The 18,387-nt window shown below is 37.2% G+C and overlaps 1 protein-coding gene across 1 annotated transcript in view; it reads left to right on the top strand.

Annotated features, from left to right (window-relative positions):
• Nucleotides 1–18,387, top strand: part of POP1 (POP1 ribonuclease P/MRP subunit) — a 21,709-nt gene extending 3,322 nt beyond the window's left edge. The window contains exons 3-15 of the mRNA XM_021529413.3: nucleotides 501–676; nucleotides 3,027–3,275; nucleotides 3,791–3,878; nucleotides 4,188–4,363; nucleotides 4,992–5,239; nucleotides 5,372–5,465; nucleotides 6,209–6,320; nucleotides 7,277–7,396; nucleotides 12,352–12,467; nucleotides 13,626–13,817; nucleotides 14,682–14,836; nucleotides 15,543–15,884; nucleotides 16,694–18,387. Of these exons, the coding sequence (XP_021385088.2) occupies nucleotides 501–676; nucleotides 3,027–3,275; nucleotides 3,791–3,878; nucleotides 4,188–4,363; nucleotides 4,992–5,239; nucleotides 5,372–5,465; nucleotides 6,209–6,320; nucleotides 7,277–7,396; nucleotides 12,352–12,467; nucleotides 13,626–13,817; nucleotides 14,682–14,836; nucleotides 15,543–15,884; nucleotides 16,694–17,354 (2,729 nt within the window). The 3' untranslated portion in view covers nucleotides 17,355–18,387. The remainder of the gene's footprint in view (nucleotides 1–500; nucleotides 677–3,026; nucleotides 3,276–3,790; nucleotides 3,879–4,187; nucleotides 4,364–4,991; nucleotides 5,240–5,371; nucleotides 5,466–6,208; nucleotides 6,321–7,276; nucleotides 7,397–12,351; nucleotides 12,468–13,625; nucleotides 13,818–14,681; nucleotides 14,837–15,542; nucleotides 15,885–16,693) is intronic.

Below are 18,387 nucleotides of genomic sequence, written 5' to 3'. Positions count from 1 at the left end.
TAGATATAGCTTTTTGTCTAACAGAATGTTTACTTAGGAGAGCAAATCAGCTTTGCAAAATGTGGCAGTGCTCTGATAGTAGATAACACGTCTATAAACATGAAATGAGACCAAGCTCTGGATTTTTATTTGTTGTTGCAAAACAGTCTGTAATATGTTGCTGCTTCCATTTTTTTCATGATGAAGATTTCTTCCTTTCCACGAATACCACCTGAAAAGATTGCTATTCTTATTTAACAAAGAAGTATTTCGTGCAAAAAAGAATTGTTGGTTAAACAGCTTTGAGATTCATTAATGTATAAATATTTGCTTGACCATATCTGTAAACTTCAGCATATGTAAAGAACTGAAATTTCTTCAGGGACAGTGTACAGTACTTACTTTTATGTCAAGAAGATATCGGACTGCTGTTATCGGAGTAATTGTGTAATTTACCTACAGTATCCTTCTCTGGTGTTTTTGCTGTTTGTCATGCTCTAATGCAGTTCTTTTCATTCCAGTGTCTACCTTTGCCCAAGCTCGTGCTGCTGAGATCAGTGCCATGTTGAAAGCAGTTTCACAGAAGTCTTCCAACTCTCTGGTTTTCCAGACCCTCCCTAGGCACATGCGGAGGCGAGCAATGAGTCACAATGTGAAACGCCTACCCAGGCGGCTCCAAGAGATGGCCAGGAAAGAGGTATAAGTGTGTTTTACAGCATTTCATGCAGTGGGTACAGCCAAAGCACAGTGCTCAGCTCTACAGCTATTAATGTTCAGACCTGAACGTCTGCCAGACTTCCCTGAGTACCCTAAATTTTGACTGACGTTTGGATTCAAAATGCAGGAACACCTCAGTTTCAGGTGGTAGCTCAAATAAGTCTCACTAATCACCTGGCTTTGTGATTATTGGACATCTTGAAAAGTTCTTAGAACACTGATAAAAGAGTCCACGGCAGTAGAGGTTGTTCATGTGGTGCACTGGTCCCAGGTGGTCCAAGAGTCCTCAGTATTCCTGATTGTCTGCCTTGCATCCCACCACAGCTTTAGGATGTGACCATGCCAGCCTCAAGCTAGCACAGCTGATGCAGTGGTTCGAGTGTGATAGCTCAAATGTGGGAGGTACACTGGGGTTATTGGCAGGCTGCATGCAGCTTAAGACTTACTAATTGACTAGTCCTAAATGCTCATGGAACTAATTTTGTGCAATATCTCAGCATTTAGTCAGAATATGCCTATGGGGGTTACTTGCTCCTTACTCACTGTGATCTTCCTGCATCTTTAAAAAGGAAAATTAAAAATTGGTTCAGCAGGATGTTATTGAGAAATGATCTTCCCAATGTTTGGCATTGATCACTTTATCATCTCTTGGAATTCTTAAAGTGATCAATTGAGTTTGCTTAGTAAATTTTCAGTGTATTAAGGTTGACTGATAAATTTATTCATTGGATTCTTTTTTTCTTTGCATTGTCTTTAAATTGAGACCTTGCCCCCTCCACCCTGAGTTCCTGAAGATGATTGTTCATGGTTCAGAAATCACTTTGGCTACTTCCCTGCCACATGCCAATTACATGTTTTTAGGGTGTTTTATTGGATCTCCACAACCTGAATCTCATTTTACTGTTTCGGTTCACATTCTTTTTGCTTTGTCAGACATGATAAGAGAGGCAGTTTGGGCCTTTTTTCTGGGAACTGAAGGAAGAAGGCATGGACTGTTTTGCATAGTTAGTTATGTGTTATCCTTGTTAAATCTAGATTTCTCTAGTGTTTATGTTTGGTTCTTTTGTGTCCTGCTTTTTTAACTCCTTTCATATGACAGTCTGTCTGACTTCTGTATACATGCTCACACTTCCTCTCCCATCCCTGTTTCCATTCCACTGGATTTTTGAAATGATTTAATTTGCCCTGGTGCAACTGTATTTCTTCTACATTTTCTGTCTTCAGTTCTTTTGCTGTGGCTTATGTGTTTGCACACGCTCACATTTTCTTGCATCTTGTCATATCTCTGTTATTTGTTTTTGTAGAGGTTCTGCCTATTACTTTTCAGTGTTTGATCTACATCTTCAAAGTTACCTGCTTCAATTCTGCTGCATTTTCTTCATTTGACTTAAGACCCCTTGTCCTTCATTGCAACATTTACCTGGACCATCTCTTATCTCTTTAATAAGTTTAAAGATGTATGTTTTTCACCTACAATGCCTCATTACTTTTTCTGTAAATGCCTTTCTGAACCAGTCACCTACTATTGATCCAATGGCTTGTATTTCCTTCTCTGTGGTGAATGATAGGTCTGAAGGGAAAATACTTTCTTTTTTTTTTCCTGTCCTATTTTAATTTCATGGGTTGCTTCATTGTTTTTAGTGTTCTTGGCACTGATCTTCTGTCATTTTCTTTCCTTTGCTATTCTTATAACCAGTGGTCTGTTGTCAAGTGTTTCTTGGTGAGCTTACAAAGAATATTCTAAGAATGTTTTTGTATGCCTTATAGTCCTATTTCTTTTTACTACTTTTCTTCACAAAAATAAAATTCAACCATTGATTGAGTCACACCTTCCTCTCTAGTCATGCATCTACATGTAATAGTTCAGACCTTGATTAAATCTGGTTATCAAGAATTTTTCAGGATGTTACCACAGTCCTCTCTCATCAGCTTCTATGAGTTATAGAACTGATAGGGTCCTTTCTGTGAGTCTGATAGTCTGTACTGCTTCTGTATGAGCTCAAATCTCCAGGCATTTTCCAGGTCACATTGATTTGTTCATATTGATGTGTGGCAAAAACTTCACACAGGAAGCAGTAGCATTTACTATTCATTGTTAAGTTTCTGAATGTGTGGCAATTTTGTTTTATATATGGATTTCAGTCAAACCTTAATGCACTTCTGTGGATGTGATTTGCATAGACAATTTCAAAGTTAATTACCTTCAGGAATGATCCAACATGGCATAACTTAATGTTAGTGCTTCCTGTATTCTTATGTTTCAGCCTTTTTCTTTTCAGATTTTTTTTTCTCTTGAGATTTACTTCAGTATCCTCTCTTCTAAAAAACAGGCAGAGAAAGCTGTACATCAGAAAAAGGAACAGTCAAAGACTAAATGCCGCAAAGCTAGAAGACGCCACATAAATTTGGTAGCAGAGTTTAATCACAGGCAAAGAAAGAATATTTGGCTGGAAACCCATATTTGGCATGCAAAGAGATTTCATATGGTAAAGAAATGGGGATACTGTTTAGGAAACAGCCCTACAGAGAAGAGCTACAGGGCTTGTTACCGAGCCATGACAAAGCAATGCCTTCTTCAGGTACCACATCTACATGTTTTGTTGGGTATTTTGCCAAGGTGAAGTAATCAACTGCTTAGTTATAATGAATATTTCTGTCTTTGTGAATACTGTTGGGTCAGCTTTTAATAAGACTGATAAGTATGAAATTAATCATTTTATAAGTGTAATTCTGGGTGGCAAGTTTTGGAGAGAATTAGATGAACCTTTAAAAGAGTCTTATGGTAACTAGGACTGAAATACTACATTTTCAGTTTTCTCAAGAGCTAAGAATCCTTATATCACCTACCTGAGCAGCTGTTGAGGAGAGATAATTTATTCTATGTCCTTTTTGATCTGTTGTTTTGAGAGGCAAGTTGGCCCTCATGAGAAATGCCTCACTACTCTCCTACAGCTATTAATTTTAAGTTAAAAAGAAACTCATTTCACTTTGGCGAATTCTAGAGAATGAAAAATTGTGAGGCCCTGTAAGATCCTTTCTTAACAGGCTCACTTTAAAGAGTTATCCTCACTTTGACTCTATTATATTGTTTCAGGACTTATCATATTATTGTTGCTTGGAGTTGAAGGGTAAAGAGAATGAGCTTCTGAAGCAACTTGCTCGAATATGTAGCATTGACACAGGTAAAATTTACATAGTTCAAAATAAAGATTCTGAATAGACTAAAAGATGACCCATCTTTTTCCTTTTTTAGTAATGTATCAGTGGTAGTTACTCAATAGTAGTAACAGAGTTGATACTGAGTTGTCATTTTGAGTGAAATATGTAATTAAGATGTCATAGTAGGACTAGACATTTTTATTTCAGTGGCTTATTAATAAGCAAATTACGGTACAACATTAGCCACTCAGCAGCCAGACTGAATTTCAATTTTACTTTGTTTATTAAACAGCATATTATTTTGTTCTTCACTAAGTATCTTCCTTTTTTAGGATTGACATTTCAAGAGGCTTCTTGCCTGTCTGGAAGATTTGAGGGTTCCCTGAATCTTTATCGAGCAGATCGCTATCCTGAGGATATGCTTGGTCCTGTTACATTTATTTGGAAACCCAGGGATGGGTCTGAAAACAGACAGTTGTGGATCTGGGTGCATCCAGCTCTCAAGCAGGTGGTTTTTCCTATATAGTTGAACTCTTATTTCTTCATGTATTAGGTGTTATTAATGTGAAACATTAATGGGTCATCTGAAAAGTATGGAAGAACTGGGTATAATACGTGGCTTCAGGAACTAAAACTTGGAAGACTGTTTCCATTCTAACAATATTCATGTTCTTCAACTTGTTTTTATAAAGCTTATACACAAAGTGTGTGCTGCTGGGGTGTTCAGTGTTTGAGCTTCTGTAAAATTTTTCAGTGTTGCTTGCTTCAGGATTTATGTGCAATATGATGTTAGTTGATTCACATCCTTTCCACTAACACACCCAGCAGGATAAGTTCAGTATCATAATGGATAAATATAATTTGATATTTAGGTATCAGCTTTAAAAAAAAGAAAATGAAAACAATTAAAATGCTGTGCACAGGCAGTTTTTCTTGTGTTAATTTTCAAGAGAACAAATTCTTAGCAAGTTTCAATATTACTTTCAGCTTTTTTTAGCAAGCCCCTGACTTCAGCAGAATTTTACTCCTTGAAATCCATATAGGAAAATTAAATAATAGAGTATAATTTTCAAAAGTATACTTAAGGTTTGCAGTGCACTGCATATCATCCTAATTCAGACTTCATTTTTCTTAAGGACATACTGAGGGAGTTAAAAGCAATTTTTCAGTGTTCAGAACCTGAAGAAATCTGTATTTCTGAGCCTGTTACAACATCAATTCAAGAGGAAGAACAAGTGGAAGTTATGAGCCTTGGCAATAAAAGAAAGAAGGAGGATAAAGAAGGAGAAAAGGCTGTGCCAGTGAAAAAAATAATTGGTGACGGCACTAGAGATCCATTCCAGTCTTACTCTTGGATCTCACAGACTACTGGCATTACAATCAGGTTTGTTCACAGTAGAGTCAGAAGCTGTGGCCCATAACCCCATAACACATAATGCATTTCTGGCTTAACAGTACTGGGGAAAAGGATGTGTGTTGTACAATTGTACATTCACCTGAAGCTTTCCTGTTTCAGTGACAGAAGCATGGAGATTCTCAGATACCGACTGATTGGCCCATTATCACACTCTGTCCTTACAGAGACCCTGAAGGCAGCTCCTGTCCAAACAGTAAGGAAATGTGACTTTGCTTATTAGAATATGCAAGCTTGTTTTTTGCTAGAAAGACCCTTAAATTATGTAGCCTTACTTTTTATAAAGGCTAACTTCTGTATTATCCTGGTGCTTCTCTGTTCTGAGTCTCTTAACTAATGTTGATCTCAGGAAGAACTCCCACCTGGATTTTCAGTGGGTGTAGGAATAAAATAAAAACAATGGTGCTGTTGAACAGGCTGTGTAGTTTCTGCTGAGAGGTCCAGAATAATTCATATTCTCTTTGACAAACCATACATCCTGTTTCTCCAGCAATGAGCTAGAGCACCTAGAACTAGGGAGCAAGACATGTAAGGTACAGAAAACTTAGATGTTTTCAATCAAATTTGAGTTTCTCCAGGATTTAGGTGTTTCATCCACTTCTTGGCATGTAGCATCACTGTGGTTTTAATGGAGTGTTTCTGTCTCTTGAAACCAACATGATGAGGCCATGAAATCTCTGGCTTTCTGTAAGAAATAATGTCAGAATTAGGAAGTATTGTGGATTGCTTTATTTCTTTTTGGAACACAGGTTAAATTGTATAGTTTATTAATGGTTATTGTAAAGTATAGGACTACACTTCATCAGGAAAAATTACTTTGGTTTAAAACTTGAAGAGGAAGAAAGTGACTATAGTGGTTAAGGCAAACTGAGACTTAATTCATACTGATAGAAAATAATGAATAACCATTTCATTTTAATTAGATACATTGTTTTCCAGGAGATGGCAGATTCAGAAACAGGACTGAATAACTGGTGGGTAGAAAACTGCAAGGACTCTGAAAAAGTCTCTCTCCATCAATGTCAAAGTGCTGTCTTTGAGCTATTGGAAGGTATTTGGGCTTGTGGGTGCTATTGGTGGAAGGGGGGGAAACTTAAAATCTAGTGTCAAAACTGGCATGCTAATAAAGTTGACTTCATTTTGTACATGCTTAGTTTTTTCATGATCAAGAGAGTGATGCCTTTGAGAATGTGCTTAGGTGCTTGCTAGGGCATGGTAAAGAATTGAAAAATGTTACATTGGGGGTATTTAAAGGAATTTAAACCCTATGTGTAGTTCAAACTTAATAGAGAAACTGGATCTTGTTTGTTATCTTTGTGAACTTAGATCTGGGATTGCTGATGGGGTATAGAGTCTGATGTATGCTCTCTCTCTCTCAATGCACACTTCAAATTAAGAATATAAGTTGTACAATACATTTGCAGATAAAATGGTAGCCTCCAATCCAAAGTGAAAATATTATACTTCATTTATATATGTTGATTTCTAAATTAATAGTTGTGTATTTGGCTGAATTGTAAAGTATCATAAAGTTAACAATGTCTTCTCAGTTTCTAGCACTGAAACAGGTAAGGCACTTTGGTAGATCTCAACACTGTACTCAAGCTGTCTATCCAATGTGAGGCAGTTAAGCAGAGATGAGGTAAAGCTTTCACAAAACACTTATAAATTTCCTTTCTCTTGAAGACCGGTGTAAAACAAAGGTTGATAGTTCTTTGAAATTTGTCAAATGCAAAGGATGAAATGAGTCTGTGACAGTGGCTTCATTTTTATGCTAAATGTAAATGTTATTGCAAACCAAGCCTTGCATGCTCTTGTTGACTTTTTTGTTACTGAACATTTTAACAAGCATTGGTGAGTTTTCAAAGCAAATAGAGTATTCTGAATTGCTTCACTGGCTTACAGTGGTATCACACCACTGCAGGCAAAAATGCACAAAATACTAGTGCAGAAAAAGATCACAGCTTAATTGGTTTCATGTCAATGTCCATCTGTATGTTTTTAAAGGGTTAAGCTCACCATCAGATATGCCACCAGGTACAATACTTGGCCTCACAGTTGGAGATCCTCGAGTCAATTTGCCAAAAAAGAAGACAAAAGCCATGCCAGACTTTGAAAAATACCAAGGTAAAATCTCTTGTCAATATTATATGAAAAGATTTAGTTTCTTTCTATGCTTTTGTTTTCATTTACTATCATCTTCTATGGATCGTCTCTTGCTGTTTTCCTCTAGGTTTTGGTTCAAAATATTTCCCATTTTCAGAGCCCCTGGCAGAACAGAAACAGCTTGGAAGTGGCATAGGTTCTAGAACAGCAGTTGTGAGGGAGGGACATGCACCAAAGCTGGTCTTGTGCTCAATGGAAGCCTCTGTCTGACCATACAGATGATCCAGGTTCGAATCCTGGCAAGGCCAACCAGGTGCTAAAAGCTCCATAGTAACTTTCTGTTTGGTGTTCAGTCTTCTTGTTTCTGTCTCCAAGAAGATATCTGCTATTTTTGGTTTATAGACCTACAATGTTGAAAGTTGCAATTCCACTGCAAAAAAGTGACTACCTTTGCAGGATTAGTATTTCAGATGCCCAAGATGCTGGTTATGATAGAAAATGAAAGATGCAAGCATAACTTCTGAAATTTTCATTTCAGTGCTGACTTACACATTGTTTCAGTGCAGAATTCAGATTGATATGGATGTGAATGTCCTGTAGAAATGTGCAAAAGTATGCACAGGATATAGTGAGAGCATTCCCAACTAGGTTGACTGGACACAGACTGCCTCACCTAATAGGAGAAACATGATAGCCAGGTAGCAAGCAGTAGCAAATAGGACAAGTTGAAAGTTCCAGAGACTTCAAAATACTGAATTTCCTTGGTGGTCTGTTTACAAGACACTAGAATGATCTAGTCTTACATATCACTAAAGTCAGGTTGAACACCTACTTCAGGATTACTTTCAGCTCTTTGCAAAATTCTGCTATTTTCAATTACATCCTCCTGTTCTATCCTCTGTATCTGGATCACCCTTTCTGTTAATTAGTTCTGCTCAGCTAACTTTCTCATTAGTGTTCCCGTTGGAAATGCTGCAGCATACATGACCTCTACTTTGGTTCCTCCCTGCTGAGAAGTAAGGTGAGATATGTAGCACTTGCTTACAGATACCAGTTTGAGCTGCTAGAAGAGTTAGCAGCTACAGAAAGTAATTTGATGTCTTTTATTTTGCTTGTCATGTCTATGAGGATGTGTTCAAGAAGGCAGGATCAACAGAAGGCATTTAGGTATTTTAAATGGGCAACAGTAGTTTCTCCCCCACTGCTGGATCTGGTTTTCCCTCAGGAAGGATGGCCATGGTAAAGATGTAATGGTGTAAGATAGGGAGTCAAGAGCACCTCTGTATTTTTTTCCTTTGGCTGGGTAGAAATGTCCATCTTCAACTCTTTCTACCTGGGGTTATCCTTGCAAAATATCTTCCATACCACAGATACTCAGAAAACCTGGTGTTGCTTTTTTGTTTCTAAGTCTCTTTTTTTTTTTCATAATGAACTTAAAACTGCTTCTGCTCTTTCTGACTTTTATTTAGCAGGAGGAGGCCCTTGTTCAGCTAGCAAGGAAAGGTAAATGGTGTAATTCCTTCTAATTTAGGTTCTGCCAAATGAGTTACTGTTACATGCAACTGAAAAAGTTGAGTAGGCAAAATGATGAAAGAAGACAGACAATACCACTGTCTTCCAGCAGAACTTGCCCAAAAAAAAGACTTCTCTAAGATCTGTAATTCCATTTCAGTGCTATTAATTTCCTCCTTCTGAAAAAAAAAATCATTTTATAAGCCTTAGAATTACATAAATTTTCTGAGCCTTGATTGTGTTGTGAACTTACTCAGATATAGTAATATCATGAGCTGACCTCTATTAAAAATTTTAATAGTAATTTATTTGTCTTAATCGCATCTTGTTTATTGAGCAGTAAAAGGGAACCACTGGTGTATTCCACACTTTTCCCCCCTTTTTTTGCTTCTTGGACATGCAAGTACTATTAGGATTAATATTAGGAAGGTTGAAATAGCACTGTGTACCTCAGCATACAGATTCCATATGGATTTTAGCCTCTCTTGTTCTTCAGTATTGTATGAAAGCCAAATGATTTTCTTAGATTATCTTTACTAATTTAAAGATGCATTGTTTGTCAAATGAGTGACTAGTTTAGGTAAGTTATGGCCATCACCTTTGCTTAGGGATTGTCATACATGCAGTCTGTGGAATGATACACATCTGTTCATACTGGTTTTTTTCCCAAAATGCTGTTCTGAGATATGCCTGTGTAGTTTTTCCCTGTAAGTAACACACAAGTCAAATATAATTCCAGTCTTTCCAAGTTGCTTTATCTCTTCAATGCATATGCATGTGTGCAAGCTGTGTGTCATGAACACGGGCTGATCGGATTTAACCAAATCAACTGTCTTTATTTCTTCAGGCTGGAGTCAAGACTCCCAGTAAGCAGTCAGTTCCCACATGACTGCACATTAGTGCTGCTATTTTCTCCAGTTTAAAGTACAGTTCTGACATTTTGATATGTTGTTACTGTCTTGTATGGAGAAAACAAATCCCACTGCCTTAAAAAACACTCAACATGGAGTATGGTGAAACATCTACATAATCAGTGAGTGAGATGCGTAGGAGGAGAATACACCATGAAAGATATGTGAACTAAAGTTCCTTCTGTAGACACAGAGCCTGGGCCCATGCCTGTAAATGCACCTCTTGCAGAGGTGTAGGTATGTGTCCCCATCTGTCCTGATACCCACCCTCCTGCAGACATAGAGCACTCAGACTGCTCATGGGCAGTGTTTTATTTTTTTGTGCTTTATTTTGCAAAAGGGAGGAAGGAAAATTTTCAAGTAGAACTCTTAGGCCAGATAAGACAGCTAATTAGCTATGCAAATCGGATCTATAGCTTGAAATGGAACAAAGCCTTCTTCTATCTGCCTGTATTGTCTAAACACCAGCTATTGACACCAGCAGAAGTGGCTTGTTGATGAGGTTCATGTGTTTAAGTAGTGAAAATTCCTATTTCCTGTACTAGCCCTAACATCTTACTTTCACTATTACCAGCAACTTATTCATCAGTAAGGTTATTTCCCCAGAAATCTTAAAACATAGACTGAAGAAAACAGGAGAGAGGTAAGAAGAACTGGTATGAGGATTTGGGATTATGATTTGAATTATAGTATGCTTAGTAGAAAGAATAAATTCTCAAGGTTCAGCAAGGATCAAAGAGAAGCAATGTACCACGTTAGAGAAGGATGTTTAAGGCTAATAAGGAGGATATTGGATGAGTGGTGGTTATGAAAAGAGACTGACTTAAAAGGTCTTTTGTAGTGGGAAAACAAATATTCATGCCATTATAGAATAGAGGAATTGCAAAGAACTCTGAGAATATGACAAGGATAGGCTGCCTGAACTGTAGTAATAGAAAGCAATGTTAAAGCAGAGAAATTTTCAGTTGAAGGAACTAGAACATGTTTAAAGAATTTAATATAAAGAGATTCTGGTGTTCACAAATGCTTTCTGTACAGAAGGTGGAAAAAGTACTTTCCTTACCTTATGCTTGTAATTATGTGCCCTTCCCCCTTGGTTATCTGTAAAGAGTCAAGAAGGCATTTCCTACTACCACCACACACTTTGTTACTCTTTTTCTCCTTCTTTTGAGCCATTAATTCTTGCTTTACCTTCAGACAGAATGTGCTTTGCCTGTAGGAGTGTTGAGTTCTCTTAGGTTCTCATCAGTTTACTGTTGTTAATTTTTGGTCAGAAAAGGAATTCTTCTGTTTAATTGGCAAGGATTCCCTTTTTAGTTTTATTGTTCTTATTGTGAAGAAATGCCACTGTAATCTGATAATTTCTTTTGCATTTCTTCTCCTCACATAGATCTAATTCATTAGCAAGAATGCATGGCAAGTATCAGTAACATGACCAAATGGTTACAAGTGCTGCAGTAGTTAATATTTCTTGCAAAGGATTTTGCAGCTTTTAGCAATGGGTGCATCTTAAAGACTGTGGATTTTAAATAAATAATTACTGCAGTTATGTTTGGCAGTACCTATTGCTAGATACCATTAGTACCACTGAATAATCCTAATCTTTTGGTTTTGAGTCTTTGTCTACATTACCTGGACATTTTAGCAGAACCGTTTTTAAAGGGGTTTAAATAATTTTAAAAAACAAAACAAACCCTGACATATTATGTTTCTTTAATATGTAACACCTTGTGGATGATGAAATGAGAACAATCCCTCTAAGTTTTTAATCACAGAACTATTAATAGGTTTATTGTATTGTTTCTTAATAATAATTACTTTGCTTAAGTGGATCAGCATTCACTGCATACTGTACTGTACATTGAAGGCTGTTAATCCTTAGATCACTAAAGGTAGGTACACATTTTCTTTCCTTTCCTTAGATAGGTTTAATACTTCAGCAATCCATTTTGAAGCTGCAATTGTTGTTTTTCTTCAGTAATGTATACAACTGCTGCTTTGTGCAAGCATAAGCAAGAACAGTCCCTTCCTTGAAGCACACAGCCTGAAAAGATCCAGAGCAAAAATCTAGTACTAGATAAGTGTTGCATGCTAGGCATAGCCATACGAATGTTTCCTGTATGTACATTTCTTAAAGGTAGCTCTTGCTTCTCTTACAAGTTTACTTAGGCAGACTTACTTCAGGCTTTATAATGTTGCTCTTTCTGATTTTCACCAAATCTGTTGAGCTTCACACTCTGCCAGATTCCAGAATATTAAAGGTGGTATGTAAAAAACTAGTTTATATTGCCAACAGTCATGTCTTTTGTTATGAAGAAATGCTGGTGAGAAAATACAAGGTTAGTCTTTCTAACACTAACAGTTGATTTCATATTTGGATTTGGAAAAACATGTGATAATAAGATATGCCAGAAGCAGTGATGCTTGTTGGAACTTTTAATAGGCTCTTCTTGGTTGTCTGCTCATTATACTTATGATGTGGAAATGGCTTTGGTAATTTGATACTTAAACCACAGAAGTTTGAGTTTTTTTTGAAGATTCTTTCTTTTGTAGATAATGATGAAGTTAGGCAGCTGTACCTGAAGGGTGTACCTGCAGACTGTGCTCACAGCTTTATCTGGGACCACGACATCTGTAAGAACGTCACTGAAAATAAAATCTCAGAGCAGGTAACTAGGTGGATTTCCGTTGAGGAAATGGTTCATAGAGTCCATGGGTTCAATTAAATAAATTTTTATTGGATTGCCTGCAGGACTGTACTTGTAGGTTTATATAACAGAAGGGTTTGGACTTGGATTTTCATACATCACCTTGACTCGTGCAGCAGAAAAGAGTGACACAGGAAGGCTCTGGCCTTCAGCTGTAGTCAGGATGATTCTTGTGATGAATTGTGGAAGCTGAAAGGAGAGAAATCCTGTGTTTCTGAACTGCAGCACACTGTGCTGTGGGTGTGCTGGGCAATAATTTGTGATTTGTAGAGAACTTCAAATTTGCTGTTGCGGGTTTGAAATCTCTTATCTTGACATTTTCATTGACAGTGGAGGGCAGCCCATAAAGTGTATGGATAAAAAGGTGATATAGTCCCAAGAGGTGATAAACTTTTGGCACCCTGTAATCCGAAAGAAAAAATATTTGTATAGCAAAAAACATCTTTTTAAATACTCTTTCTGAAATTTAATTTTGTGCTCTTTCAAACTGTCTGACATAGTGTAAAAAAGCAGAGTACTTAAAAATATTACACTAGCACATGACAGTTACCACCACAATCTTTTTGTATAAGATAGTGTTCTTTATGCTGTCATGAAATTTAATGTTTACCTGATAAAACATGGGGAATCTGATGGTCTATTTCTTCATAAATGTATTCTTAATATGGAACAACAGAATATAACTGGTGATGGACAAAACCTTGGTGCCACCATGCTTTATGTGAAACTGTTTGATAGCCAAATCTTCCCATCTCCTTGGATATAGTTCAGATTTGCTCCATGTATTGATGGACTGAAAGCACCTGTTCAATCTAGTCTTGTGCACAAGTCTATAAATACAAAGTTATAAAACTTGATTTTCCTCCTTCATCTATGTTGTACCTTGTACCTGCTCTTTATGAAGGACTATGGAAGTAAGAAGGGGAGAAAAACGGTGCTTAATACTCTTTGTCTAAAATAATTTTTCATGCCTTGATGAAATTCTTTTCAAATATATAGTGTATTACTACTATATTTTTCCTAGCTGTAAACTCACCTTTTCTCTGTATCTTGGAAGGGTATATGGAAGAGGGAAGAAGAATGGTTATTAACTTATGGGAAATGTCTCCTCCTTCTCAGGATTTAAACCATATGAGAGCTCAGTTACTGATACCTGGATCACACCTTGATTTGGGTCCTTGTGAGTCTAAGATTCCCATACTGTTGGTGCAGCAGCCAGGGAAAATGGCTGGAGAAGATCGACCAGGATGGGGGAGTGGCTGGGATATCTGTCTCCCAAAGGGCTGGGGCATGGCTTTCTGGATTCCTTTTGTAAGTGACTTTGATGGCAAATTGCAAGTCAATTTGATAATTTATATGATTTAGTTTAAATTAATTTATTTTAGAGAGTGTACTTCACATTGTATAACTAATTCCCAATTACAGGATCAAAATTTCACTTTAAAAAATGGTGTATGAACTGGTTCATGACAGAAGTTTAGTCTTGAAGCTTAAACAATAGTTTTCCATGTCTTCTGTTGCAAAACAGCTATGCCCACATGGCAGTCTAGAAGCAGCAGATCAGTTGGGAGTCAGGAGAGAAAGCTGAAGCTCTCTGTGTTTCTACAAGAATATTCCTCTAAAGAGAAATCATTAGGTGCCTGCTGCTAATCAATTTCCAGCTTGGCTATCTACACGTCTGTCACCAAGGTTGCTTCTGATTTGGGAGAGAGCTTAAAACAAAGTTTCAGTTAAGCTTGAATACTCCTTTGGTGCTGTTTGAAGCATCTTGCTTTGAGTATTTAGGTGGCAGTTTTAATGCCTTACTGCAGTTAAAATTATGCTTTTGAATGTGCAGGGGATTTAGTTGCAGTGATACCTATTGTATGGTTAAAATACATCAGGCCGTGGCTGTCGAAGTAATGCAACATTCCTGGCAATGTACAAGATCAGAACCTGTGAAATTCTCTTCAGTTTTGTTGATAGTTTTGCAGAATGAAATTTAAAGCATGACTGTTTTGTTGAAATTAGCATTTAGAACTGTAGAAACAATGCTTAAGTTCATTTTTTAAAGCTTAAGTGTTAGACTTTCAGTTTTCTAAGGAAGTATCCTCTGGGCAATTAAGACTTTGTTTCAGCTAGGAACTCAGAATTGGTTCAAACACTGCCTTTTTGGGTTTTTGATTTTTATAACAGATATATCAAGGTGTACGAGTTGGTGGCTTGCAAGAGGCATTAAAGCATTCTGAATACCAAAGAACACCTCACACTCCCAATGATTTCCCAGACTGCCGGGCAGGAATGCAGTTTGCTAAAGAACTGGAAACGAGTCTTCTTGAAAAATTCAAACGGTAACATTAATTTAAAAATTGATGGTAAGAATAACAAAAATGAATACTGCTTAAAATATTACCTTAATTATCTGTTATGTTAATTTAGACTTGGACTTTTTGAGATCTTTCAGCAGTGTTTTAGGAATCATAGATACATTTAACTCTGCTAAACAGAGCATATAAATTAAACCCTTTTATTCCCAGAGACATGCTGAGTTATAGAGCTGTAACAAGGCTGCATAGGAATAAAATAAACAAAACTATTTTGAGATCCCTAAGCAGCAAATGGGGGAGGAGATAAGAGAATGCAAAGGATTATATCCATTTATGTACTAAGTGTTAGAGTAAATTAAGAGGTACATTTTGGTATCTAATTTTAAATATCAGGCATTCTGAAGATTGCATTCATTTTTACTGCAACAAAGAGAACTCTTAACCATGAGTTTGGAAGTGTCCTCTGCACCAACTGGTGTTGGTTCCCCTTCCAGATAGGAGGAGAAAGTAGGAGAAGTTCAGAGGAAAAAGTGGTGGTGTCAGTCACAGCAGGTAGATGTTTCCAACATGGCTGAAAGGATATAGCTGACAGAAACACAGCAGCATTTTCTAGATTGCAATTTTAAAATTCTTGTTCAGTGAGGTTAGAAAGTTAACTGTGCATTCCCTTTCTGTTTTAAATACTTGATTTTGAAAATACTCTTACCTACTTATTTGATTTGTCATTTAGACGTCCACCTGCAAAAAGGGCAAATTATGTCAAGCTGGGCACTCTGTCTCCTTTCATCTGTCCTTGGGGGCAGCTGACCAAGAACTGGGAAGAAAGAATGAAAGCTTCAGGAGGACTTTTATGTCCTTCTTCCCCACACCCTGACTGCTGCACAACTGAAGGGCAGACCCTTTGTGACCCCAAAGCAGAAGTGGTCAGAAAAGCTTCCCCTGAGAATGGTGAGGCAGAGGAGACCATGGAAATAACAAGTTCTGAAGGTGCCCTGAAGACAGAGGATGTTACAAGCACCCAAGATTTTGGTGAGAGAGATGAAACTAAGACAAGTGACTTTATTGTTCTCAGGTATGACAAAATGATAACATGCATTTTAGTTCTCTATTGGTATTTATGGAATTAAGGAAAGGAAGAGCTCAGCCTTGATTATTAAGATGAGAGAATTATTTCATTCAAATACAGTGAGATCAAATAGCTTTATCATGAATCAGAATCTGCTGTTGAGTGGAAATCCTTCTGCTTTTATCCAGAAAACTTGATGACTACTTAAAGAAAACTCCTTAAATTTTCTTAAATGTAACACTCTGGTGTTTACTGTGTTCTTAGAGTTGGCATATTCTGTCTGCTTCCAGGTTGATGGAGTTTTTAGAGGCTCATATTTGTAACTTGAGTACTATTGCTGTGAAAATCATCTTGCATTCTTTTCACAAGAATCACCACAGGTGGTTCTTGCACTCCTTAACAAGGTCTCCAGAAAACAGAGAATCCTCTGCATTCCAATGCAACACATGAGGGCAGCAACAGTATTGGAAAGTGCCTGAACACAGGTCTTTCATTTTTGTGTGGTTACCAAGGGAAGAAAACACTGAAAGTTCTAGACTGCATTAGTGTCACTGGAGATTTAAGAGTGTTTGTGGTTTTAACAAGCTTTGGAGGTTTTAGCAAGTAATGTCTCCTTCCTTCTGAAGAAGACTCAGGAGTTCCACTCACCAATGTTCTTTTTAGGCTAAGAGTGATACAATTATCAACTTGGAAGGTTACAGAAAGCCTCAGTGCTTTTTTAAAGTGTGCTCTTGCAAATATGTGGGCTGTTGGATTTCTGTTAAACTGCTTATTAATAACTATCTGTGATTTTTATTTCTGAAAAATGTTAATAGGAGTGAGAAACTACTAATGCAGCTGTCAGCCTGGTGTTACCCCACTGCTGGGAAAGATCGGCGAATCCGCCTCATTTCTCGGCTGGGACAGAAGGAAATGACTGAAGATGTTTTTTTGCCAATTTTGATGAGCTACCCAAGGGCTCTCATCTGGGTCAATTTGTCACTCTTGAGAAAGGGGAACCCTGAATTACATGCCATGATTTGCATCCCAACAGAAGATGACTTGCTGCATCTAAGCAAAGACAAACTCTTCTGTGGTCCACAAGAACCCAAGCATCGTGACATATTCAAGGACAAGGTACAGAAGCAAAAAGAGGAGAAGAAGAAGAAGAAAAAGGATAATGTGAAGTCCCTAGAGAGTGACCCTGCAGGCATTCCAGATGAGGAAGCAACTGAGGACCATGAAGACTTCATTCTTGGTCTTTGGTCAGATGCTCTCCCAGATGTTACTTCTCACTGCTCCAGAACTGTCTTGGGGTATGTCACTAGAGGGGATTTTTCATTGGCTGTAGGCTGTGGAGAAGCACTGGGTTTTGTTAGCTTGACTGGGTTAATTTATATGTTACACAACCAGCCAGCAGATAAGAAAGGGCTTGTTTTGTTAAGGACTCCAGCATCTTTACAGTACAGGTTTGCAAGACTTAATATTGAGGTTTAAGCATCATTGCAGTGCAGTAGAATGCCAAAAATACCAAAGAATTCTGTTTTGTATTCTGTGGCCTTCCTGGTTTGTCTCAAATTTGAGGTTATTCTGAGCTCAAACAGCTCTAAGATTATGAAATAATTAAAAAGCTTTTCAGCATTATTCAAGAAAATAACTAATGCCTAAAGAGACTAGAGTTACTTTTGATGTCTGCATTGCTAAATATTTCTAACAGATCATTATGATCTTCTTTGTCTCTAAAAAGCATATTCTTCATTTTTTCTCCTCAAAGCAGTGAATGCTATAACAATATACAGGAAATCATCATGTTAATTTTTGAAGTCTTTGCTCAGATGGACTGTAAATTTACAGTGCAGTTTCACATGTCACTGCATGCAGTCTGATCCAGTGTATATAGCAAGTGGCTTTCCTGATTCCTCATATCTGAATAGATGTGGCTGCAGTGCAACAGACCTATGTAAAGAAAGCTGAATGCTTAAATTAACTACAAACAAAATATAGACCAGCTATGTAATTTTGAATTATAGCAACCGGAGCTTTTAAACTGGAAAGCGTATCAGTCTGTCTCCCTAGTCTGAAAGGTAATAAGCATTTCAGGTGCAAATTGCTACTGAATGCCACAGAGGGTCAGCACACATTTTGTGTTAATAATAGGGGATATTTTTGTTCCTCAAAACATGAATTTAGTTTTGTATTGAATGTGCTAGAATTGAAGTTTTCTTCATGTTACAGTACGGTTCATGAATATTGTTCAAACAATCATAAAACTTGTAAAATATGCTGGGGGGCAAAGGGAGAAAGGTGTTTGATTTGTGTGGGGCAGTGTGGGTAGGTTGTTTGTGTTTGGTATTTTGTTGTTTGTTTGTTTTTTTTTAATGATAGCCTTAAGCATCTAGCTATTAAGGAACTTGAAAAGGAATTTACAGTAATACGCTGTAGTTTAGTAGCAGCATGGTATAAATATTTGTCAGTTGGTAAAATTATCCTGAAATTATCCTGTAAAAATAAAAATGTAATGTATTCTTGA

Source organism: Lonchura striata, chromosome 1, assembly GCF_046129695.1.
Source record: "Lonchura striata isolate bLonStr1 chromosome 1, bLonStr1.mat, whole genome shotgun sequence".
NCBI lineage: Eukaryota > Metazoa > Chordata > Aves > Passeriformes > Estrildidae > Lonchura > Lonchura striata.
The sequence above is the reverse complement of the archived record's forward strand: the minus strand, read 5'-3'. Positions and strand labels throughout refer to the sequence as shown.